Source organism: Lotus japonicus, chromosome 2 (genome assembly GCF_012489685.1).
Source record: "Lotus japonicus ecotype B-129 chromosome 2, LjGifu_v1.2".
NCBI classification, from domain to species: Eukaryota; Viridiplantae; Streptophyta; class Magnoliopsida; order Fabales; family Fabaceae; genus Lotus; species Lotus japonicus.
Genome location: NC_080042.1, coordinates 92,183,069 through 92,209,312, shown reverse-complemented (window position 1 = coordinate 92,209,312; position 26,244 = coordinate 92,183,069). Strand labels below are relative to the sequence as shown.

At 39.8% G+C, this 26,244-nt stretch overlaps 3 protein-coding genes across 4 annotated transcripts; 1 reads left to right on the top strand and 2 right to left on the bottom strand.

The window, feature by feature from the left end:
- Window positions 1–11,331: 11,331 nt before the first annotated feature.
- On the bottom strand, window positions 11,332–13,179 carry LOC130741066 (probable aspartyl protease At4g16563). Its single transcript, XM_057593846.1, has one exon. The coding sequence runs from the start codon at window positions 13,035–13,037 to the stop codon at window positions 11,601–11,603; it is 1,437 nt and encodes a 478-aa protein (XP_057449829.1). The 5' UTR covers window positions 13,038–13,179; the 3' UTR covers window positions 11,332–11,600.
- Window positions 13,180–18,762: 5,583 nt separating this feature from the next.
- Window positions 18,763–20,792, top strand: LOC130741065 (uncharacterized). Its single transcript, XM_057593845.1, has one exon. The coding sequence runs from the start codon at window positions 18,905–18,907 to the stop codon at window positions 20,567–20,569; it is 1,665 nt and encodes a 554-aa protein (XP_057449828.1). The 5' UTR covers window positions 18,763–18,904; the 3' UTR covers window positions 20,570–20,792.
- Window positions 20,793–22,947: 2,155 nt separating this feature from the next.
- On the bottom strand, window positions 22,948–25,562 carry LOC130741064 (bifunctional adenosine 5'-phosphosulfate phosphorylase/adenylylsulfatase HINT4). 2 transcript variants are annotated; one of them, XM_057593844.1, is made up of 7 exons: window positions 25,416–25,562; window positions 25,274–25,320; window positions 25,085–25,161; window positions 24,927–24,993; window positions 24,096–24,173; window positions 23,901–24,000; window positions 22,948–23,326 (listed from the first exon to the last, which is right to left on the bottom strand). In XM_057593844.1, exons 1-7 carry the CDS (start codon window positions 25,500–25,502, stop codon window positions 23,309–23,311), a joined length of 474 nt encoding a protein of 157 aa, XP_057449827.1. In that variant the 5' UTR covers window positions 25,503–25,562; the 3' UTR covers window positions 22,948–23,308. The 2 variants fall into 2 exon arrangements, with proteins under 2 accessions (XP_057449827.1, XP_057449826.1); XM_057593843.1 differs by lacking the exon at window positions 22,948–23,326 and adding an exon at window positions 23,562–23,795.
- Window positions 25,563–26,244: the final 682 nt, after the last annotated feature.

Here is a 26,244-nt window from a genome sequence, read left to right as displayed (position 1 = left end):
TATACCACTAGTACTCTAGTAGTCTACTTTATACTTAAATAATTTATGCTATTTAAACTATAATACTGAGTGTCAGTTTAGTTTTCAGTGAAAAAAGGAAGTCTGTTTGAAGCATTAGAATTCGTGATCACAATTTCTAATACACATTTAGCTAACGGAATGCACTTGTTGAGTTTAGTGAATGTACTTTCACATTCACCTAACTGAAAACCAAACAGATTCTAATTCTAAGTTATAAAGATTGGTTCAACTCATATATATTTAATTATCTTTAAACAAAGTAAAATATGAATGTTATAAATAATGAACTATTTTCTCATTCTAAACTCTGTTTTCAAAACAGAGTTATATTACTAAGCAGATTTAATTTTGTCTTTGTTTTTTCTCTCTCAGAAATAGTTTTTAAAAAATGATTTAAAGTTTTTTTGTCTGTCATTGTTTCTATTCATTACTCATTATTACAGTTAGGTGGAAGATTCTTGATGTCATCGTTCTTGGACTCTTCCGATCTCAGTCTCAGGTGCAGCGTTGGTTTGTGAGGAAATGCGTAGCGTGCTCATTCAGCAAGTAGTAGTGAATAAATGTAGCTTTTGTTTCCTTCCCTTCCAGAGTTCCAGTTGCCATAGAAATTTGAAAACCAGACGTGACCACTTTTCCATATTCATTCAGTACTGCTAGTCTGCTACACGCTATTTCCGCAAGTATTGATATTTTGAAAATTAACAGATCATTTTAACCACTACATGTTTGTTAGTGAAGATGGTCCAAACTCCCAACTCTAAGATGACGACATGGCCCAAATCCCAATTTCCCTCGTGTTGGATTGTCTACGTGCCCATTCACTGAATTTACTTTTGGACAAGCAATACAGAAGGAGTGGTTTTAAATCCTTCAACTATTCTCTCATGATGTGTTTGGTTTATCAAATTGGAAAAAGAGAAAGTGAATAAATAGAAAGAAAGTTGTGAAAAAATGAGGTAGACAGTTCAATACTCCTTCTATTAGAACTCAAACACCTTCAACCTCGCTTCTCGATGACAATAACTAAGCATCCCCAATGCTATGTTTTAGACGTGAATTCTTAAGTTAAGAACTAAGAACTATGTTCTTAAGCAGGGCCGGCTTTGGGCTTGTGCAAGCAGGCCCACAGCCCAAGACCTCTAAAAAGAAGGGTCCAAAAAAAAAATCTCATTAAACTTTCCCCTAAAATAAAATTTAGTTATAATAATTAATGTTCAAAATGTTATTAATGACTTGAACTGGTCTAGTGGTTAGTAACTGTGTATGTTATTTGTTAATTAATTTGAATTAAAAGAATTTAAAAATTAAAGCAAAAGTCGCGTTGCTTGGATTCGAACACACGAAACAAACCAACATAATGGTTCTAATGAAATTTCGAACGTTAAAATTATTATGGGTCCATTTTTATTATTTGTCCAGAGTCTCCAAAAAGTCGGGACCAACCCTGTTCTTAAGTATTGGAGATGGTTGACGTGGAGTTCCTAGTTCATTAAAATAAGAACTATTTACTTTATGATGAGTTCATAACATAAAAAAAAAAAATCTCTCATTCAAATTGTTTTATTAACTTATGGTTTTGTTTATTGCTTTATTCCTTCCGCTAAAGGTTCTGATTTAGCCCCATTAGACAAGTGTATAAGATAAGATGATTAAGCTTTGCGCATCATCTAATAAACAATAGATACTAAGTGTTCTGTACTAGGGCAAGCTTATGTAAGAGAGACAAAAAGTAAACCCTAGCAGAGCACTAAAATAGCAAAACTACCATAAAAGGAATATTCTCATTAATGCTGAAAAAGTTGGTTTCGTACAAGTGGATGACCTCCCCTTTTATAGAGGGGGTGGTCATGATATGGATCTTTCCTATATTTGGGCCTGACAATCAGGGCCCAAATCCCCGTACATATAAGACAAATCCAAAGGAATCTTCCAGCTGGCTTGTGGGTCCATCACCTAAGGGAGGGCAATGAAGCTCGTCATGTTGCCTTTCCCGCCATGGCTATCTTCAATGATTATTTGTTCATTTTGGGCGGGACATAATCTTCTTTATGTCCCGCCCAGTCCACATGCCCCCAAGACATGAGACTCGAGTAGAGAGTTGAAATGTCTTCATCATGTTACCTAGTAGTTCGCCGCTATTGTTTATTCGTTCATCGCCATTTTACCTTCGTTGTTACATCGCCATTTTCACGCTTCGCCACCTTTGTTGCCGTTTCAAAGATATGTCGCCATTAATCATAACCGCCAACCACGTCTTTTCAACTGACGCACGTATCCTTATTTTCCGGGATTTCGTCATCATTTGTTATAAATGCAATCTTCAGTTGCGCGTCTCGAGGAGTAATGTCTTTTCGCTTCCTAACTTTTCGAATTTCAAATCCCACGATCCCACGATCTTCCCCCACTCATTCTCTCTCTTCCTTTCTCTCTATAAAATCCCCTTTTCACTTTTCATTTTTCACTTTCTTAAAACTTTTGCTCTGAAAACCCTTTTCACCGCAGCTTTCATTCTCTTCTTTGAACTCCGGTGAACCTTTTCTTCCTCCGGCCGTCGTCATTGCGCGGTGCTCCCCTATCGCCGACGTTCTCCTTTCTCAAATTCACGGTTCTCCCTCTGGTTAGTTTTTCTCTTTCTTGAGACTCTTCGTTTACTTCTTTTTTCTCTGACTCTGTTCATCTTCTTTCTTCTTTTAACTCTGTTCATCTTCTTTTTATGAAACTGCCTCGCATGTCTTTACCAAACGCTAGCCTTTCTTCCCTAGAACTTTCTTCACCCTCCACGGAGGAGGAAGTTGTCGCCCCCTCTATAATTGAAATTCATTCCTCGCCTTCTACCCATGATGATTCCGGTCCCGCCGGCTCTGTAGACTCAATTCTCTCCTCTAATGGAGATTTATCTTCACCTGAATGGCGCTCTGACGTGCATTTAGTTGAAGATAAATGTCTGTTGCATTCTATCTGGAGCAGCGTTGGGAGCATTAGTTCGCTTCGAATTTCTGCTCAAGGGTTCACGAAGATAGATCCCGCCACCTCGAATAATGAAGATCATCTGTTGAATGTCCTCCCATGTGGCGAAGATGACTGTGTTCTGTTGCGTAAAGAACCAGACGATGGATCGCCCGATTTTTTCTTTGTTTATGGCTATTTCTTCTTAGATTTAAACATTAAACTTCCTTTCTCGCCGTTTATATGTCACGTTCTTTCTTTTCTGAATGTGGCGCCTTGCCAACTCCAGCCCAACGCCTGGGGTTTCCTCCGCTGCTTTGAAATTCTTTGTGAACACTTGAGTTTCACTCCAACCTATCCCTTGTTCTTCCTTTTCTATAAATCAGTCACCACTAAACCTACTTCTGTGAAATGGGTTCCACTATTAGCCCGTAAGAACATGAGTCGGTTTACCGCCCTTAAAAGCCATTACAAAGTATGGCAGAAGAAATACTTTAAAGTTGTGGAGTCGCCCGAAATAAAGAACTTGTTCCGAGATTCTGACAATAACCCCCTCTTCCCTTTTTACTGGACAAAGAACCCTCGCCGAAAAATATCTGTTTCATACGACGCCTTGGATGAATCTGAACAAGGCGTCGCCGATTACCTCCGCACACTACCAGTAATTTCCGGTCATGACTTGATTGAGGCGTCGAAGTCCGGCACTTTAAATCAATTTTTTAGTAAGTTTATAATCTTTGTACGTAACTTCTTTTTCTTTTTGTTCATGTATCTCGTCTAATTGATGTTTTCCGTACAGCTACGATGGGAAAAGGCAAGGTTGACGCGAACCCACTCAAGATGAAGGAGTACCTCGCCCAGTCTGCTGCGGCGGCGAAAAAGAGGGCCGCCGAAACTGAGCAGAAGAAGAAGAATGAAGGTACCTCGGGTTCTGACAACGTCAGGGACCCTAAACGTCAAAAAACTTCAAGTGCTGCTGGTGGTAAGCCTCTCCACCAATCAACTCTTGATTCAAAAACTCGTCCAGCTGAGAAAAAGAAGGGACATGACAATGTCCCGCCCCCTCAACAAGATCCAAGCACGCTGATCAACCGCCCATCAACTCCATTTGGCCAGGCTGGCCCTAGTTCAGCCATTGGTGGCGAAGCTCCTCCCCCCTTGCTGAGCTTGTCGGATCCTCACTTCAATGGGCTGGAATTCATGACCCGTACTTTTGACAACCGGATTCACAAGGACATTTCCGGTCAAGGTCCCCCCAACATTGCTTCCATGGCGATCCATCACGCGCTTTCTGCCGCCAGTACTGTAGCGGGAATGGCTCAGTGTGTGAAAGAGTTGATCTCAGCCAAAAACCGTTTTGAGAAGAAGGCAGCTGATTACAAGGCAGCCTATGAACAGGCTAAAACTGATGCTGAGACCGCCAACAACAAGCTGAAATCTGCTGAGGAGAAGTGTGCTAAATTAACTGAAGACTTGGCTGCTTCGGACCTGCTTCTTCAAAAGACCAAGTCTCTTAAAGAAGCCATAAATGACAAGCACACTGCCATTCAAGCCAAATATCAAAAGTTGGAGAAGAAACATGATCGCCTGAATGCTTCCATCCTAGGGCGTGCTTCTCTCCAATATGCTCAAGGCTTTCTGGCGGCCAAAGAGCAGATCAGTGTAGTTGAGCCGGGCTTTGATCTTTCCCGCATTGGGTGGCTGAAGGAGATCAAGGATGGTCAAGTAGTTGGTGATGATGACATTAGCCTCGATCTCCTTCCCCAATTCAATGATGAGAGTGAGCCTGAAGAAGATGGTGAGGATGGGAATGAGCAGCACAGGAATGAGGATCAAGGGAAGGAAGATCCTCAAGCTGGGACAAGCCAGGGCAACAACGCCAATAACGAGAACCTGGCTTGAATTTGTTTTTATTTTATGAAGTTGAAATTTTTCTTTGGGTATTGCCCCGTTTTATTTTCATTCCAAATCATGTATGGGCATCGCCCCCTTTTCTCTACTTTAAATGGATATCATCTTAAGTTCATTCGTTGTTTTTAGTTGTTCCCAACTTTCGTTGTTATATACCTTAGCCGATTTTTCGACGAGGCTTGGTTTCTAGTGGCCACTAGAATTGCCAAGGCTTTTAACTTTTGAAGGCGATACTTTCTTATTCCGAAAGGTTTACTCGCGGTATTTGCATACCTTGATACGATTTGCATTGCATGAACTCGTAATAAAAATTCAAAAAACATACGATTCTGTTGAAATGATCTTTTCATTAATTTTCCTTCGTATGGGAACAATTGTCCCTTCATTACAATTGTCGCCTCATTAAAAACCTTTCCAAAGAAAGGGAAAAAGAGTGCGACTTCATTCACATTTGTTGTTTCTACTAACTAAAATACTGCTTTAGATGAGAGGCGTTCCATGTTCGTGGAACCTTTTGACCGCTTAGTTGTTCCAACTTATAAGCTCCTCCTCCAACATCGCCAATAATCCTGTAAGGCCCGCCCCAGTTGGGTGAGAGTTTGTTGTGTTTATCGGGTATTGTATTTTTTCGGAGCACTAAGTCTCCTACCCTCATTTTTCTTGGCACCACTTTTGTTGAGAACTTTCTTGCCACCTTCACTTTTCCCGCCTCATTTCTTATGTGGGCCTCTCGTTGTTCCTCGGGCAGCATAATTAGATTTGCTATTAAGTTTTCTCCGTTGTCATTTTCATTAAACCGAGCCACTCGCCAATTTTGGTTTTCAATTTCCACTGGGAGCATGGCGTCAGTTCCATAAGTTAGACGATACGGGGTTTCCTTTGTGCTTGACTGCTCCGTGGTGTTGTATGCCCAAAGAACGCCTGGTAGTTCCTCCGCCCAAAGCCCTTTTGCTTCATCCAGTTTCTTCTATAACCCTTCAGGATAACTTTGTTAGCCGATTCAGCCTGCCCATTGGTCTGTGGATGTTCTACAGAGGCAAATCGCATCTCGATTCCCATTTCTGCACAGAATTCCCGGGTAACACTACTTGTGAATTGGGTCCCATTATCCATTACTAACGCCATGGGGACCCCAAATCTACAAACGATCCTTCGCCACAGGAAGTTCCTGACCTTGGCAGCTGTGATAGTCGCCACCGCCTCGGCTTCTATCCATTTAGTGAAGTAATCAACCGCCACGATGATGTACTTCATTTGTGCTTTCGCCACAGGGAATGGTCCTAAGATATCGGTCCCCCACATGGCGAACGGCCAAGGCGCCATCATGGTTGTTAATTCTTCTGGTGGAGCCTTGTGCAGGTCAGAAAAGACTTGACATTTTTCACATTTCTTAACATACTCCAAACAATCCTTCTTCATGGTTGGCCAATAGAATCCTGCTCTTATCACCTTAACTGCCAAGGATCGCCCGCCAATATGACTAGAACACACGCCTTCGTGGACTTCCGCCATTATTCCGAGGGCGTCCTTGGTATCAACACATTTGAGCATGGGAGACATGATTCCTCGCCGATACAACTCACCATCCACCAGTGTGTAGAAACTGGCTTCCCTGCGTTTTGTTCTAGTGTTCAAATCATCCTCCTTTGGTGGGTTCTCTAAGAAGGTTTTAATCGATTCCATCCAAGATAGCTCGCCCTCATTGACTGACTTTACAGCTTTCAACTTTATTTCTACCAAATCAATGCTCGGGCGAGGCAGGGTTTCTTGAATGACTGTCTGGTAGTTGCCCAATTTCCCTGTGCTTGCCAACTTCGCCAATACATCAGCCCTCTCATTTTGTCCCCTCGGGACATGTTCTATTTTGATTTCTTTGACCTCCATCATCAAGCTGCGCACCACTTCCAAATATTTGGACAGTTGCGGATCCTTCACCTGGTACTCACCTTTCACTTGTTTAACCACTAACTGCGAATCTCCTTTGATAAATAACTTCTGGACTCCCAATTCAATGGCCAACCTTAAGCCGGCAATCAGAGCCTCGTACTCAGATTGATTATTGCTCGCCTTGAACTCGAACTTGAGAGACTGTTCAATGATCATTTTATCTGGACTTTCGATTGTTATTCCCGCCCCACTTCCAGTGTTATTAGAGGATCCATCCACAGACAGGACCCATTCTCCTTGAGTCTTCTCTCCTTCAGTGGGTGTTAATTCCGCCACGAAGTCAATTAAACTCTGGATTGTGACTTGGCCCCTTGGCTCATATTGCAAGTCATACTCTGACAGCTCAACTGACCAGCTAACCAATCGCCCTGATAAATCAGGCTTCTGAAGTACTTGCCTTAAGGGAACATCAGTTTTAATTTTGACTTGGAAACTTTGGAAGTAAGGTCTGAGGCGCCTTGCAGTTTTCAGAATCGCCAAAGCCGCCTTTTCAATTTTTTGGTACCGCAATTCTGCCCCCTGTAAAGTATGGCTCACGAAATATATAACTTTCTGCTTTTTTCCTTCTTCCTGGAGCAAAACCGTACTTACCGCCTTGTCAGTAACCGCCAAATAGAGCACTAATGGAACGCCTGGTGTTGGCTTGGAGAGTACCGGTAATGTGGCCAATGTTTCTTTCAATTTGGTAAAAGCTTGTTCGCATTCCTCTGTCCACTGAAACTTTGAATTCTTTTTTAAACATGTGAAGAACGGGGCTGCTTTGTCACCCGCCATTGGCAAGAAACGTGACAAGGCGGCCATTCGCCCTGTCAAACGCTGAACCTCCTTTACACTTGTTGGGCTTTTCATTTCCAAGATCGCCCTTCCCTTATCTGGGTTTACTTCTATTCCTCTTGATGTTAACATAAATCCCAAGAATTTTCCTCCCTGGATCCCAAAAGAACACTTCTCAGGGTTTAACTTCATTTGATATGTTCTTAACTGATCAAACGCTTCTTTAAGGTCGCCACCATGATCACTAGCCCTGGCGGATTTTACAATCATGTCATCCACATACACCTCCATATTCCTGCCTACTTGCTTTGAAAAAATTTTGTCCATGAGCCGTTGGTACGTAGCTCCTGCATTTTTCAAACCAAAAGGCATTGTCTTGTAACAATAGTTCGCCTGATTGGTCATGAATGCTGTACTTTCCTCATCCGAGGGATGCATCATAATCTGATTATAGCCCGAATAAGCGTCCATGAGACTTAAAAGTTCATTCCCTGAAGCTCCATCCACAAGCTTGTCAACATTGGGAAGTGGGTACGAATCTTTGGGACACACTTTGTTCAGGCTCGTGTAGTCCGTGCACATTCGCCATTTCCCATTGGCCTTCTTGACCATTACCACATTGGCGAGCCACGTTGGGTACTGTACCTCACGGATGAAGCGGGCCTTGATCAATTTTTCAGTCTCTACTTGTACAGCCTTGTTCTTTTCTTCACTCATTCTTCGCCTTGGTTGGATGACCGGGGTCGCCCCTGGTCGTATGGCTAGTTTATGAGTGATCACCTTGGGATCAATCCCTGGTACATCATTGATGGTCCATGCGAAGAGATCTAGATTATCACCCAGAAGGGTGATTAGTCTGTCCTCTTGTTCTGTTGTCAAACCACTGCCAATCTTCAGAAACTTGTCCTTGACTTGCACCTGCTTGGTTTCCTCCAGCGGTTGTGGGCGAAAATCATCAGCATCATCTCTTGGGTCCAAGCTAAATCCTTCTTGTGGGAAGATTTCTGTAATTCGGTGGCTCTCCTTGGCGGCCTTCCGCCCATAGAGCGCCACGCTCCTCAAATAGCATTCCCTTGCTGCATTCTGGTCTACACGCAATATCCCGACCTTCCCGTTGCAGGCGGGATATTTAACAGTTAAATGAGCAGTTGAGATGACCGCGCAGACCTTGTTGAGGGTGTCTCGCCCCAAGAGTACGTTGTAATTGGCTCTACACGCCAATACTAAGTACTTTACTTGAAACTTCTTGACAAACTCTCCTTCTCCAAAGGCAGTCGGAATTTCGACGTATCCCCGCACACTGACACGGTCTCCTGTAAATCCCACCAAAGTTCCCCTGTATGGTTTCAAATCTGATTCCTTTAGTCCCAAGCGATCAAAGGCATCTCCATAGATGATATCTGCCGAAGATCCCTGGTCTAAGAATACCTTCTTTGTCACATAATTGTTAACCCTAATTGTTACCACAATTGGATCGTTGTCATGGGGAATTACATGCGCAAAATCCTGAGGGGTGAATATAATAGGGGAATGATTCACCCAACACTCGCCTTCGTTCGACTCCTGTACTGAGTGTACTGCCGCCACGTAGCGTTTTCTAGCCTTACTTGAAATTGCACCCCCGCCAAATCCTCCTGCAATAGATAAGCATTCCCCAGCAGGATCGCCCAACTCTTCAACTATCTCTTTACCTTTACCTTTGTCCCCTTGAGTGATTTTAGCTACCTCCGGCGCTGCTGTGTCTTTGACAAAGTTTGCCAAATGGCCAGCTTTAATCAAGCGATCAATTTCCCGCCTTAAATTCCAGCAATTATCTGTCGTATGCCCCAACGCTCTGTGGTACTCGCACCACCTATTGGTGTCCACGTTAGCTGGCGGCCGCCGTGGGGGTGGTGGGTACTGCACAACGTTGGTCTGTCCAACCGCCCTTAAAATGGTACTTAAGGGTGCATTCAACTTAGTAAGTGGGATTGGCGTTGGCGAAGCACCAGGCTGACCAGCTGTGGCAGCAGCGGGACCTTGTGAGTTTCTGTGCCATGTATTTTGAAAGCCAGGTTTAGAGTTGTGGTATGGTCCCGGTCTTGGTACACGGGGGGTTTGCGCTATCCTGGTTTCCTTCCCCGCCTTAGATTTGTCTTGTGAAACACCGCCAGATTGAGACTGCTTACGTCCTTCCTCTCTTTCTTGTTTCTTCTGGTCATCTTGCTCAATCAATATGAACTCTTGAACACGAGCGCGAAGATCCATCATATCCTTCGCCGGTCGCCTTGTTAAGTCTCTATTCAAATCTCCCGCCCGAAGGCCATTTTTGAATGACGCCAAACAGACATCTGGATTTTCATCCTCTAACTGCACCGCCATCTTGCTGAAGCGTGCCATGTAGGTTTTTAATTTCTCGCCTGGTTGCTGATGTATGCTGATGAGATCAAACATTGTTGCTTTTGTGGTTTTATTGGCGGAAAATTGAGTCAGAAACTTAGTGGACAGATCAGTGAAATTATCAATGGAGAAGGGCGGTTGTCGAATGAACCACTGCATCGCCATGCCCTTGAACGTGGAAGGCAATAATCGACATTTTACCGCATCCGACGCCCCGCCGATCACCATTTTAGTATTGAAGTATCTAAGATGCTCCATAGGATCAGATTCGCCCGAAAAGGCGTCTAATGCCATGGTTTGCAGGTGCTTTGGAATGTCCACCCTAGTGATGGCTGGAACAAAAGGTTGGAATTCAACTACATCCTCCGCCTCCAGGCGTTGTTCTTGCTTAAAATTCTGCCGCTGAGTAAGATACTCAACTTGGGCTTGCAACTGCTCGTTTTGGGACTGCACCTTCTGCAAGGTATCTAACATTTGTTGCAAAGCCGCAGGCGTGATACCTGTCACTGCCTCTTGCGCTCTCCGTGGAGCAGTTGTTTTAAGATCTTCCAAGTTCACGTAGTCAGGCGGCGTTGAACGCCGCCGAACACCTGGATCTGATTTAGCGATCAGATCTGAAGGTCTTCCCGGAGCTGCATTCACCAATGACGCCGGCGACGGCGCCACTGAGTGGACCCCCTCCGAGGAAGCTTCCTGCTCTTGGTCGTCCAGTACGGGACGGTTGTTGTTTCGTCCGCCGGCGCGACCGCCGTGTCGACCACCACCGCGCCGGCGATGATCGCGCCGACCTACGCCGTATGAACGAGTCTCCATGGCTCGCGATTCCTCCTTCTGTCACCGGAAGAGGTAAGTCCTCCCCACAGACGGCGCCAATGTTCTGTACTAGGGCAAGCTTATGTAAGAGAGACAAAAAGTAAACCCTAGCAGAGCACTAAAATAGCAAAACTACCATAAAAGGAATATTCTCATTAATGCTGAAAAAGTTGGTTTCGTACAAGTGGATGACCTCCCCTTTTATAGAGGGGGTGGTCATGATATGGATCTTTCCTATATTTGGGCCTGACAATCAGGGCCCAAATCCCCGTACATATAAGACAAATCCAAAGGAATCTTCCAGCTGGCTTGTGGGTCCATCACCTAAGGGAGGGCAATGAAGCTCGTCATGTTGCCTTTCCCGCCATGGCTATCTTCAATGATTATTTGTTCATTTTGGGCGGGACATAATCTTCTTTATGTCCCGCCCAGTCCACTAAGCATCCACTTTTTTTAAACCAAACAGAAAACCATTTAACACAATATTAAAACAACATGAAAAAATGTTTCTAACCTCTGTGAATTAGAAAAGCCATAGAATGAAGAGTAATAATACAATAACATTATGATAAAAACAAAATTGAACTACATACAAAATGCCATCAACATTTTACAAAATGTAAAATAACAAGAAACTCCTACCTGCTAATTATTAAGTACAAATGTACAGCAATATTCAAAAGAGCGCAGACTCTGTGAAAACGGAGCCAGGACCCAACCCGCCACCTTATTCCCATTTACAATGGATCCGACCCGTGACTTTAACCCCATTGAGAGGGAGGGAGTAATCCAGTGTTACGCAGTAGACACTAGTTTTTGTCATGGTTGAGGCTATCCCAAAGCGACGCGCATTGTCTCTTAGCAAAACCCACGCGCTGCTCTTCCAAATCGTACACAACCTCAAACCCTTGCTGTTGGTAATTCCCAAGCGTGGCCCAGGGCCCACCCTCCAACTCAGACTCATCACCACCGTTCATCAGCATCATACACCCCACTTTCCCCTTCGCCCTCACACCATCACCGCCGTCAATAAACTCATAGAAGTAGTTCTTCCTAGGGAGCACCACATTGGAATTATTCCCCACAAAATGCAACGTCACTGTGGGCACCACCTGTACCAACCCGTCCAAATAATAACACGGCCCGAGACCCGTTTTGTCCTCAACCTCACTCGCTCGCTTGTGGACTCGCCCGACTCGGCGGTCGAACTCACCCACCACCGCGTTGTACAAACTCGCCGGCAACATCGTGAACGTGGTGCCGGAATCAACCACCACACCGCCGTTCCCCTTGCTGTCAACGCTCTGCAGCTTCGCCGGCGCCGGAAGAATCCTGTTCCCGACAGAGATTCCGACTAGCCCCACACAGTAGTAGTAAGGGTTCTTGGGGTTCGCAATCATGGAGGTGTACACAAACTCAGATGGTTTTTCTTCCCCAGCACCAGCACCGTCGTGGTGTCCGAGAATGAGTGGACTCGGTCGCCGAGCTTGCTCTCCGTCGAAAGAGTGAGAGACCAAACAGTAAGAAAAGCGATGACCCAGTTGGGGTGAGAAGGTAGCGAGCTGAGCAGGGAGTGACAGAAGACCACGGCCGAAGCCGGCGACGCCGGTGGGTTCGGCGAGGGCGGTGTGGGCACAGCCAAAGGTGAAGTTCTTAAGCGAGAGAGAAGATATTGAGAGCGTTTGGTGATAGAGTTTAGCGATGAAGCTTCCGTCGCCATAAGCGTAGTAAAACTGGGGGCATGTGAATTTGGAGCAATCAGAGGTTTCAATTGAGTCTAAGGGGCAGTGAGATATAGCGCAGAGATCACGGTGGGGCATGGAAGAGTGTGCGGCGGAGCATGCAGGGGATTGGCAGGAAACGGTGTGGGCTTTTGTGATGTTGGCGGGTTTGGGCGTGTCTGGTTTTCCTTCGCAGAGCATGCACTCAAAGGGAGCGCAGGGGAACCACACGAGGTCGCTGCCGGTGTCCATGTAGAGGGTTATGGGTTGGGAGCCACCGAAGTTCAGGGACAGGGTGTAGTCACTTCCCGGAGAAAGTGGCAGAGAGAGTTGGTGTTGTTGGTGGCGGTGGTGGTGGTGTTGGAAGCGTGCTGCTGAACGGGTTGAGGTGGTTTTGAGGAGGTGGTGGGTACTGTTGAATTGGGATTTGGAAATTGAGTGTGTTAAGGGGAGTAGGACCATTTGATATGAGTGTGAAATGCAGAGCATGAAGCAGAGCAGAAACAGGGGAGAAGGAGAAGCCATTGTTTAATTGAGGGAACAGAGTAATGAATGTTTTAAAAGACAGGGGACGAAGACGAGGATTTGAATTGTGTGTGTGTGCGAGAGAGGCTGACGAGGGAGAGATAGCTTATAAAGGAGAGTTTGACTGCAATTTGTGGGTACTAAGTTTATCTTCATAGTTAATTAATGATGTCGATGCATTTAAACCTTTGAAGAAAGTCATAATATCTAGGGTTAATGCAATCCTAATTTGGAATATTAGAGACTTGGTTAGTAGGCAATGTGAGGTTAGGTTAGTTCATACTTACAAACAAAGAAGGGAATGTATGTACTCATTGATTATCTGATTAAAGTTGGAGTCTTAGTCTTTAAACTTTTTTCTTATTTAAAATCTCTTGAATTTGAGCAGCTGCTCGGAGCAGAAGCTATAGGAATTTTCTCTGCTTGAATGTAGATTAGAGGTGTTTCGCTTTTCACAAACGTTAGATGAACAGTCTGTTCTAGTATATATACAATAGACATATGTATTTGCGGGAATTTTTAACCGTCTCTAAGTTTTATAACCTTCCCTAAAGTTGTGTGTGCCACTTATGTCCACTAAAAATGAATGCTCACTTAAGTTAAACCCTTTTTTATTTTTAGTGTTTGTTTTCTTCCTTAGCTTGTACCAACAAAAATATCTGGCTAGAGGTTAATCCCTATTTTTTTTTAGTTTACAGCTCAAATAACAAAACTTATAAGTTTATAATGACTATTTATTAATTAAATAATAATATATATACATGCTGTATATGAATCATATTGAACAAATTTATAACATCATAATCAGAATATATAAAATGATTAAAATAACTTAAGTAAAGAGTGATTTTTTCATACTATTTTAAATATAATAAATGATTGATAGTGTAAATTCGTTTATACAATGCGTGCATTGCATATTTGCATATATACTCTGTTGATTAATGGTGTGTGAGATTTGATGGTGCACTTGGTGTTTGGTACAATAATTCAATTTAAATTTGTCCTCTTAAGCTGAAGCAAAGTAAGGGGAACTTTGTATCTTTCTCATCACTCGTAACTGCGACTTTAATTTAATTTGGTCCTTTCCTTCCTCCCACCTTTCTAGCTTAGCTGGCGACGGCTTGCCAAAGTGATGGCGACGCAAGAGTAATTTTCTAACCAATCAAAAATACCTATTGATATAGGGATGTAAAAAAAAAAATATCCACCATCGAAATTCTAATCCTAAATCATCAATCAAGTTAGAAAATTGCGAAACTCCATATGTTATAGGTATATATATCAAACCTGGTTAAATATGGCTTTAGTGAAAATGTTTAAATCATCAAATCTACCTTTGCACTCAATAATTATTTAAGATTTATTTTGTTGTGCGTTAATTATTTAAGAGTTGAAAATACACCAGTTCATCCTGTAAAACTTTGTTGACTACCAAGCTGCTTCTATTGGCGACTTGTGATTAGTTTTGTGATGATGGGTTGATCCTGTTCTTATAGATAAGGAACGCTTTTACCAATGAATATTTTGAATATAAAAAGATAAGGACACCATGCACGAAAGAATAAATAAAAAACGTGGTAAGGAAATCAACATCAATGTTGACCTCCAAGTGCCAACTAAAATAGCAGATTTAGATTTCAGTTGAATCAAGCTTTCCGGTCCAATCAATACCATTTGCATTAATTTGTTTTGGTTAGTTTTAACTTTTTAAATTAATGTTAAAGTTAATTTTCAAAGAAAAAAATTTAAAATCTTATTCATATAAAAAATTGCTTTAATCATAAAAATTAAAAGTTTGATCATTAAATTTGAATCAGCTAATACAGACAAGAAAAGCTGTCGAAGTACAGTAGCAAGTTATTAATTTGGGTTTAATAATTGAGATGGATATAAACACATCAATGCATGAGAAGTGTATTAACACTCACTCTGACACTTTATTTTTAACATTCTTTATTCTACTAGTTAAAATTCATGCAAATTAAATTGAAAGTAAAACTCTACATAAATTTCAACTAATAAAATGATGTGTGCTTAAAAAAAGAGTGTAATGAACTTTTATTATTATTATTATATATATAAATTTCACTTTAAAAAAATGCCATGAAGAGGGTTGATAACATTATTCATAAATTTATTCTAATCGGTCAATTTTTTTTTCCTTTTTTTTGTAGTCAAACAAATAGAAAGTAGCAAGTAATGCACTACACCAAGTATCCCCTCCTTCAAATGATGTGTTCTAGGTACCCACTGGCGGACCTTCATTGTGACAGGGAGGAGCTACAGCTCCCCCAAACTCTCTGAAATTTTTTTTTGAATATATACATGGAAGGTTCTGGAATCTCAGATCTGTGAAGAATTAAAAGAAATAAATGAATGGAAGCCATGATTTACTGCAAGAGGTGGATATAAAAAAGAGAAAAGAATACAACATAAACAGTTGTTGATGAGAAGCATGGTGTCCAGCTTGATTGCTGTGTTTGTTAAGATGGAAAAGGAATAGAAGGATTAAGGAACTAAGAGAAATCAAGATATGTCTTCCACCGCTTAGATTGAAGAAGAATGAAAGCTTCCTTTGATTTGAAGGGTCTCACACTCTCACTCCCACAGTAACAATACTTTTTCTCGAATAAGTAAAATTGAGGGAAGGTTAATAGATAAAAAGAAAAATACCCCATATTGCATCAGAACATTTTTTTCATTGTTGCTTTTTAGCTTCTGGTAACAATGTGTTTTAAATTTTAAATATATAATATATTATTAAATTTAACATGCTCCCTCAAAAAATCCTTTCAAGTTCCGCCACTGCCGCCAACTGTCTCCTGTGATGACTAATGACTACCGTTATCTTTGGATAGTGATAAAGCTAAGTGTTAACACATGTTTTACCTGTTTTCTTATTGGGTTGTTTGAATATAAGATTACGATGAAGAGGCATCAAATGTTTGATAGAACATTAGGCAAAGGTGTTGAGGAAGCTTTGGAATTAATTTAGTTCCTGGAATATGAATATACATATTATCTTTTAAAAGTGAAAATAATATTTTCAACAAAAAACTAAAGTTTAACGACTCTATATCATTGGAGCAAAATGATCATCATTTGCTTTTCTTAAACAAATCTAATCCAGCATTATACATACTCTTAAAGAAGGCCACCAAGGATATAAAAGTTGTCAAAAACAAATTGAATTAAGGGATGCTCAATTAATATTCCCTCTTTGTGGCCACGGTGCTCCAAATAACGGCTACCAAAATTCCAACCAGTGTCTTCTACCTACTCAAGTCACTTTCACGCTATTAGTGGATGATAGCTATTTGGGCCGGTCTTACCAATTATTTGTCTCTAAACATGCATATGATAACAACATAATATATTGCATTGGTTTCCCTTGCAAGATGATAATAATACTATTATTTCTTTATTTTTGAGGTTTAAGTAAAGTTTAGGTGAATATAATTTGCAATCTCTTCTTTCTTTATAGTTGGGTTTGGTATACATTGAGGAAAAGCACTTACTATCTTTTTTTTGGTGATAAATATAATGAGGCCTACCTTCAAAAAAAATTAATGAGGTCAACTAAATAGCATAAGCACAAGATTGGCTGCTTCGGCGAAACAAATTAAGTTAAAGCCTGTTAATGATTGAGGCTCTACCTAATGGATGGTACAACAATCCTATTTGAAGGATGCATTGTCTGGTTCTGTCTATTATCGACTAGAATAAAAATGCTTCCACGCGTAGCAGGCAACGACCAGAAAGGAAATATAAATTGGGTGATGTTTGTGAGTTTAAGTTTAGGGACAGCTCATAAGCTAAAGCTACTATATTAAAGGGAGTTTTTAAGCTCATCCATAAGCTCAAGCTAGCTACCAAGTACCATCTAATAACTTCCTTATGTACATGTGTTCGGCTCAAATTGTCACAAAGCCCAAGAGCGTCTCGGACAATCTAAAGATTTTACAATTAAGTGAATACAATGTTGGTTGGTCATTTCATCCAATATTTAGCTGAATGAAAAACCGACACACTTATTGAACAAGTATAAGGTTATCCAAGAATAATCATCGTCTTGGAAGTCGTCTACAAGGGTTTCGTAAAGGTTATGTACCTCAATTATGGCTCTCACCATGGCTATAAAGTAAATATATGTTTAATATGCATATGTATTAATTACTCATTTTGCTAACTCATCATTTTTCTATGACTTTAAACTTCTCTTTCTATATTCTCATATATGCATCAGAGTGCCTTTGTAGGTATTATTGTTGTGTCAACATCACATCATTGTGTCGGATGATTCATCTAGGAATGAGCACACCACTAGATGCTGAGAGAACAGGCTAGTTCAAATTCAAGAAGAACAATGCTACTTATCTCGTTTGTTAATTTTCACTCTTCAAAGATCTAATCACTATTAATAATTATGTTTAGTGGTATATATAATTGAGAAAACATGGTTAATGTTCTCTTAAAATTTTAAAAGTGACAAATAAATTAAGTAAATTACTATAACTGTTGATTGGAACATGGTTGATATTCAACTAACATTATAATGTGCTATCAAACCTTTTGCAGTTGATCCCTTGTTTTTTTTTTTTTAATCAAATTAAGGACAAAGTCGATAATTAGTGCCACCAATTTGACACAGTCACCAGGTCCACGCGACTTTCGCTTATCCTCCTCTTTCCCCTCCATTCTTATCCTCTCCCCCTTCATCAAGCCCCAAATTAAAAATTAAAAAACTTTAATCACCCAAAAACTTGTATTCATCAAATTAAACCTTAGATTCAAACCTGTCACCACCACCTGCATCAAACCCTCTTTTGTATGGTGTCATTGGATGAGAAGTCATCGTATGAAAAGAGTGTTTTGGTTAAATTAGGATGTTCGTCTCTTTATAAGCACTGTTTTTTTATAGACAAATGTTAATTGTTAATAAATTAGTACAAATTATCCCTCTCAGAATTTAAACCCTTTACCTGCAATTACCCTTAGCTCAACCATGTGAGCTACCTACCGTCCCACCCCTTTATAAGCACAAATGGATTTGATTTTTGAAGGGAAGAGAACAAATAATCTTATGCAAGTCGGTTTGAATCTAGGGTTTGATGAATAACAATTTATAGGTAATTAAGTATTCAAATTTGGGGTTTGATGAATTAGAGTGGGAGGAAATGGAGGAAACGGATGGTGGGTGGGAGGAGAAAGATGACATGCAAAAAGAAAAACAAGGTGAAAAAAATAAAGAAAAATGATATGTAGGATTAAAATATGGAATATACGTAGGATAAGAAAAAATCACCTCAATTTGGTGAATGTGCCAAATTGATAACATATAGACATTAGATAACTATTATCCTTAACTTAATCATAAAAATTAAGAGTTCAATTGCAAATAATTTGAAAGTCACTAAGGGGTGGTTAATTAAAGTGATACATGCTTGATTTCCCTTAAGTAATAGTTGAGAAAGTTAACCCCACCATGATGTAGATTGCCTCCAAAATCTAAAAAAAATAAAATTGAAAGTCATTTACTAGTCATTTACTAGTACTAAAACTATTAGCCAGGACTAAAAACATATATTTAAGATGAATAATATTCTACAAGTATCCAACTAGTCCATTATCCTTTTCCAATTACTAGTACCATTATATTATATTCGAGTCCGAAATCGGGTCAGTTAATGTCCTGACCCGTTACCACTAGGGTTTCCAATTTTGATTCCCAATCCCAATTCCTTGTTAACATGTAAAAGGGTTTTAGAGTTTCTCCGTCGCAATTTAAACCCCGCACCTTCCACTCGTTCAGAATCACATTCTCCCTTTCACCTTCTTCACCTTCACCTAGGGTTAGGGTTTCAATGGCGGAAGACGATTCAACGGTGGGTCGTTCACTGATTAAGCACCTCGCTTGCTCCAACAAATCAACTCGAGAGAAAGCCCTCCGCCTCATCCTCCAATCATGGCTTCCCTCTCGATCTCAGCCTCTCTCCGACGACGACGCCAAGAAGCTCTGGAAGGGTCTCTTCTACTGCGTCTGGCACTCCGACAAGCCTATCGTTCAATCCGCCCTCATCAACCGCCTCGCCAACCTCCTCCTCACGTTCCACCACCTCCCTCTCTCGCTGCAGTATCTCTCCACCTTCTTCCTCACCATCCGCCGCGAGTGGTCCGGCATCGACGCGCTCCGTCTCGACAAATTCTACCTCCTCACTCGCAGGTTCATTTCGCACTCCTTTTCTTTGCTGAAGAAATATTCATGGGATTCTGAACTTGTGAACCGTGTTATGGTGCTTTTTGATGAGGCTACTCTGTGTTCTCATGATAAGTTTCGGGGTGGGAATGGGGTTAATTACCATTGTGCTGCTGTTTTTCTTGAAGAGCTTAAGCCATTTCTTCCGGTTAAGCAAGAGATTCTTGAGGTGCTTTTCAAACCCTTTATCTCTGCTATGGGGAAATTGCCTGATAAGGTTTTGTTGGGGAAGATTAGGTCTGGTATGTTTGATGTGTTGCTGTTGAATGGGAAGAGGTTGTTAGAGGTTAAGAAAGCAGGAGGGTATGATGAGAAGGTTGGTTCTGATGATGATGATGATGATGGTGTTGTGGTTCTTGGAACAATTGCGGTTGTTATGGGGTTTTCTGGCAGGTTTTATGAGCTTGGTTCTGCTCCTGAATGTGTTCAGGGGAATAGAAAAGTGCTGTTTGAGCTGCACCGAGAGTTTTCGAAGTTGGAGAAGGATGCGGCAGCTTCTGGGTTCGAATTCTCTATTCCTGATCGGGTGGAAGAAGAAGAGGAAGTGCCCAATTTGGTTCCCATTGCTAATGGCTCAGTGGAGGGAGATGCTCTTCCCCTAGTTGATTTGGGACTTGCTGCTAAGGTGTTGAAGAAGTGCAAGAAGGAGAAGAAAAAATCTGGTGACGGAAAGAAAAAGGCAAAGAAGAATAAGAAGAGTGGTGCATCTGCTTTGAGCCCTGCTGAGAATGACAATGAGAATGCAGCTAGTGAAGATGGTGGGAGTTCAAATGAGGAGCGGGTTAATGATGAAAACACAATACCATTCAATGAAGCTGCGATTTCAAACCTCCAGAAGCAGTTTGAGAAGATTGCTGCGGAAGCAGGTTTGGATGATGGAGTTGCTTTAGTATGTGACATACCCGAAGCTGGAATTGTAACCAAGAAGAGAAAGAGATCAAAGAGTGCAAAAGGAAAGGCCTCTCAGGATTCTGATTTGAATGGTGCAGGTGATGAAGAAGCTGTTGCGGCAAAGAGTGGGGAGAAAAGTGCCAAAAAGGTAAGATTTTCCATGAAAAACAACTTGATATGGAAGCCACAAAGTCCTTTACCTCCCCTGGATGTGAGAATTCCACCCTCTGTCACACCCAGAGGAAGTGCACTCAAAAAGGGTGTGCCCCCAGGTCCCGTAAGGGAGATGTCTTCCTCTACCAAAAAGAAACTGAAGAAGGGTAGGAAAAAGGTTGTTGCCTCATCTGTCAAACGCCTGAAGAAATTAAAATCCCGTTCTTGATTTCCTTAATGTTGTTATGGGATGAAGATGATGTTCCATGACTTGTTCTGTCATACTATATTTTTTTAATTGTGAAATTTTTGAAAGTTTTATTAATGTAGTTGATTTCTGCACCAAGTGAGAAGCAAATTGACTTGTAGGTTGCTTACAAGATTGTGATGTTAATTAAGGTGTTTCACTATTTTACAATGTCACTTCTTTCTGCCTAATATTATTATTCTAATAGCATGTGTGGAGATCATTCTAGAATTGATTCTTTAGTCAAGAAGCTTATGTGTGTAGCTTCATGGTGCCTTAATTGATTGAGGAAAAATAAACTGATCTAAACATGCTATAATGAATGACTTTTAAATTCTTAAGCTTGTAAGCTGTAGGAGGAGTATCTCTGGCATTATCCATTGTAGATAGAACTGCATGAATAGTATGATTCATATTTCGATTCTGTAGAAATCACCAGAGATTGATAGAAATTGCAATTAGATTTGAGCCTACATTGAATCAGTTGCTGAATCAAGTGAATTGGCTCTGTATTCGATGAATTGCGATTTAGAGCTGTTTTGTGCAATGCCTACACAGTGGATTGTGCACCCAGAAACGGAGTCATGCTTATCAGTTTTCCCCCCCCCCCCTCTCTTTTATAGGTCCAAAAAAAACTTAAATGCCAAGGCTGATAAGAAGGGGGGGATGATGAGAATGAATTTGAAAAGATAGTTGGTGACGTAGAGCAGCAGAAGGAGCATGCATTTGATATTCGACAATGAGGATTAACCGAGTGATATTGATGAATGAGATGATAAGTTATATATTATGTATTAGAATCCAAGCATAGGGAGTAGAAATAGGAAATAGTAATATATTAATTTTTTAGGCATTTTGAGTGCATAGTTTTTTTTTACTAAAAAGATAAAAAAAAGAAAAAGATTTGTGCATAATCTGCCTTTTATTTTCAGTCACATTTTTTGCAAGGAGTTGTTCAGATATTTGACTATAAAATGCTAATAATATTGAATTTTAAGTGTTTCTGGATGTGAGTATATATTGTTAATTTTTTCACGTCAAAAGCTTTATATTAATCTGAAGGAAAACATCGAAGAATGTTTGAATACACAACATTTTGGATACTTCAATCCAAACCTAAATGACAGAAAGCTGAGTTAGCTAGAAGATGAGCTGATTGGTTATTTAGCCCAAATTTTTCCTCAGGTCATTTAGACAACTTTTTTAATTATTATTCATAATGATAAAATTAGATTCACGATTTGAAAAATGGATACTCTGATTCACAATTTCAGAAGTATGGCAAGTTAATTCATTTTCAAACGTTTTACATCATTCAAAGAGAATGGATCTTGAACTATTGAGGATTAAGTAAACTGGATTCTTTGGCAAATGAATGAAGGGTTGAATGAGGCTCCGATCAGCAGTTGCTCTAATTGCTGTTTTTTTTTTTGGTCAACTAATTGCTGGTTTTTATGTTGAAGGCCGACGGATTTAAAAAAAAAATATAAATCTTGTGCAACTTTTGGGTTTTGTAAATAGTTGGTTTTAAACCTTCGGCCTTTCTTTTCCCAACAAGCCTTTAGCCCTAAAATGCTTCAGTTAATAAGTGCGGGATTAAACCAGAATTTGAGATAAACTAAGATATCATATTAGAACTTGTGAGATCTGACTCAACTTAAAAGCTAGCTAAGAGTTAAGGATTAACTAAAAAAAAGATATCTTGATTATATTTCTTGCCAATGTGTTATCTACCTCTCAATAACTTTGCTTTACAAAGGCTTATTCTTTGCTATAAATTTTCAATATTTTATCATCTTTTATCATATTGGCTTATTTTTGTATGCTAGATGACTTATGCATTCGGAGTTGAGTATGGACCTTGATATTGGCTTTTCGCTTAGTATTAGAAACTCATTATACGTTAAAAGGAAAAAATGTTTTTACAATAAACTACTAAGAATAGCTTTTGCAATGAGATACATTATTATGGAATATTTAAACATGAAACTACACACTATATTAATTATCTTATCACTTTTCAACTGTACTCTTAGCTTTTGCTATAGCATTCATGTTTTCAAGCATATTTGTCTAACGGGTGAAAATGCAACCTGTGTTACATGAGGAAACTTGCATGTGTTTGATCAAGCTCTCCTTTTCTGTCATGCCAAAGTACAAGATTTATCTTACCTTCACATCAAGTGTATAACTGCCTATGAAACTTGTTTTATGCACTTGATTACGAGACTCCCTAAACCTAGATGGATATAATTGGGTCCCTAAACCTAGATGGACATAATTGGGGATAAAAATTAAAAGAGGTTTTTATTTTTGTCCGGGGTCTCGTTTAGCAGGATAAATGTTGTGGAACCAACATAAACACATAAATTGAAAATCAATTCAACTTATCAAATATGAATGTTCCGAGTATAATGTTGCTACATATACCGAACATTGCGATTCTCAAATTCCACTTATCTGTGTACTAGGCATGCGATTTTGTATCACACAAACTCCATACCCAACTCTCCAAGACAACTAACATCAAGTTAACTGGAAATGCCTAAGAACTACTGGTAAGTACAGCACTGAAATGCGTCTTCTTTTCTCAACTCTTTCCAGTTCCTTTTAGAAAGAATGTTGTCACCGGATAGCTTAGCATAACATGGTAGCCATCACCACATCATTTTGGGTTCCAACTACGGCATTTATGGTGAATATACATCAGTAGGACTTGTGTTATTGAAAAAATGTTACCTGAAAGTGAGGTTATATGTAAAGCAAGAAAGAAAATGTGAATTCACCCTTGAATTTTTGCGGATTACAATATACAACAACAAAGAGTAATGTTACTCACACACCTCTCTTTTGAGGTGTGTGAGGTGGAATGATGAGAGAGATAGGAAGAAAAGAAAAAGTAAGGGAGAGAAAGTATGAGATGTGATAGATGGTAAGAGGAGAGAGATAGAAACAAAAAGAGGTGGAAATGAAGTGTTTTAAAAATGAGGTGTGTATATATCATTACTCAACAACAAATCCTTACCCCACTTGTGGATTACATTATATTTTAAATTAAAACAATGATAGAGATAGCCTTACATGTATAGTTGTAAACTTTATAGACAAGTTTACTTCAGAAAAGTTTTATCCAGAGTCATTATAACGCATATTATTAACTGTTCCCCATATGAAGGTTTGAGTAAGATACTATATCAGGGATCATGACCTACAGATTCAAGGGAATGACTGAGAAAACAAACTTCGCTCATCAGAAGGAGAGATAAAAAGTCAAATGCAAAACTTTATACAGTAACTTCAAGTAAACTTATACTTTTGAATGAATTGTGGGCAAAGGCTTTATCTTTTCCAGAAACTTCTCTGCTTCAATGAAACCAAGTGGTCCAAAAGACAAGTATTTTATACATCTCCATCTGCCAAAGCTCATGAAGTGACAAGTTTAAGAATCCACCCAGCATATATGATGAATTTAAGCATGCATACTCTAACAAGAAAGATGGATACTCACTTGGGTGTATATGGTAGTGCCAAACAATGAAGGTGTAGGTGGTTAACAGAGTTCAATGGAGGCTGATGAAAACCAAATCTGTCAGAAAGGTAATACAAAGAATCACATGGTCATGTTTTGTTTAAAAATACTTCAAATCAACTCCTGCTTTTAACCAACGAGGTAGTTCGTGTATTCTACTCTTGAATTTGTTTATCTGGTCATAGTATTCAACTGTTGTTCAAGAAGTTCACATAGTTTGTTAATTTTCAGTAATCCATGTTTCACTAGCATTTTCAAAGCCCAAAATATGAATTAAAAGTCCCAATGTGATTAATCCACAAAGGCAAGTTAAATTACTGAAAATGAGCATTCAATCTCCAACCTATTTCTATATGACCCTTTATTTTTTTCAACTCAATTTTTCTCCATAGTTACCGAATGTTAAATAGAAAATATATCACCAGACAGCATATTCAACAAACCTCAAGAAATCACCCCGAAAATGTTTATGCACAAACTTAACAAAATATAGAGACAACCAAAGACAACATTGTATTCCAGCATAGAACACAGCATCCCAACTAATTTTCGACAAATAGAAAAACGATTCTAGTTAATAGAAAGTAATTCAACACAACTAGTATTGAAAAATTATTCATGATAGAAAATGAGCAGTTTGGACTTTGCTAGTACAAATCAAAATGCAAAGCAATTCATAGCATTATATTTATGAAACCAACAATGCAAGTTATAGTGGCTGTAATTGCAATTGAAATCAACAGCTAATATTACAAAGTTGAAAATGAGAAAATAAAAAAAATAACATTGTGCTTGAAAGAAACCCAATACCTGTACATCTTGGACTGAGGTGCATCTCTGAGTAATAAAACTCTCCCCACCTCTAACATGTGACTCACTGGATAAAGTACGCAATCATCAAACCGAGTCAGGCAAATTTGAACATTAAAATCTGAAGAAGAAGAAGCTCGAGCTATTAGTTTGTTTACCTAGAGAATAGTCTTCAGTTTTTCTTTGCAGATCTTTAACAGTAGGAATGTGCTCAACAGGAACTACCAAGTAATGCCTAAAATTTATCAATCAGAAAGTTAAAATTCCCATAAAATCTGATCGAGAATTCTACAGCATCCGCAATGAAATTTCACCAATTAAAATTGCGAATTGTGAATTTGTGATACCTGAAAGCAGATGGATTGATGTCCCGAAACGCAACAACCCTATCGTCCTGCATTTTCCGATTCCGGAACTCAATCAGTAAAGAAACGAAACAAAAAAGAAAAGAAAAAAACTCAAAAGACGAAAGAAAAGAGAGAGACGAACAGAGTGGAGAAGAGTATTGGAGCTGGATTTGGTTGCTATATCACAGAATATACATGATGCTGCTGTCGATCCAATTGCTCCCGCCATGGCTTGGGGATGCAACCTCCAACTTTCAAATGGCTTTGGTTTTTACGGAGACACCCACCATTAGCTACGCAGCAATATAAAATTCTCATACTTTTTTGTTTTTTTTAATTGTCTCATTTGCATCACCATCTTAATAAAAATATAAATTAAATTATAAACATTATTTCGAAAGTGTTCCACTCATAGCAAACATCAAGAAAACTGAATTTTCAATTCCACCTCAACATATTTATGATCCTAACAATCACATTGATTTGCCCGTGAGTGCACATCAATATTGCAATTAAGCAAGGCTACGACATCCGACAATCTGTTGCACGCAAAACCACTTTCTGGCTCGGCTGCTAAATGTGGAGAAGGGCTCAGCACAAAATACATTGCCCTCTCCAAGGCAAGTTGACAATCCTGTCAACCAACGTCCGACTGAATCACAAATAACACCGCCAACAATCATTCTATTTAAATTCGAGATTCAACTATCATCAACATATAACTCCACCCTTGTATTCCTTGTGTTATTATTCATCATTGTTATAATACCTATACATGATTTGGTATGCCGAACATTCCATTATTGTCATAGTACCTATACATGATTTGTTAATTACTATTATGTGACAAGTTAATGCAATTCTGATCACTCTTTTCCAATGGGTTGATATGTATGAGGTGTCATAGTACCCAGTTGTTATATTTTGAATTCTTCAAATTACCATTTGGTGCCTAGTGTATAATTTTTTTT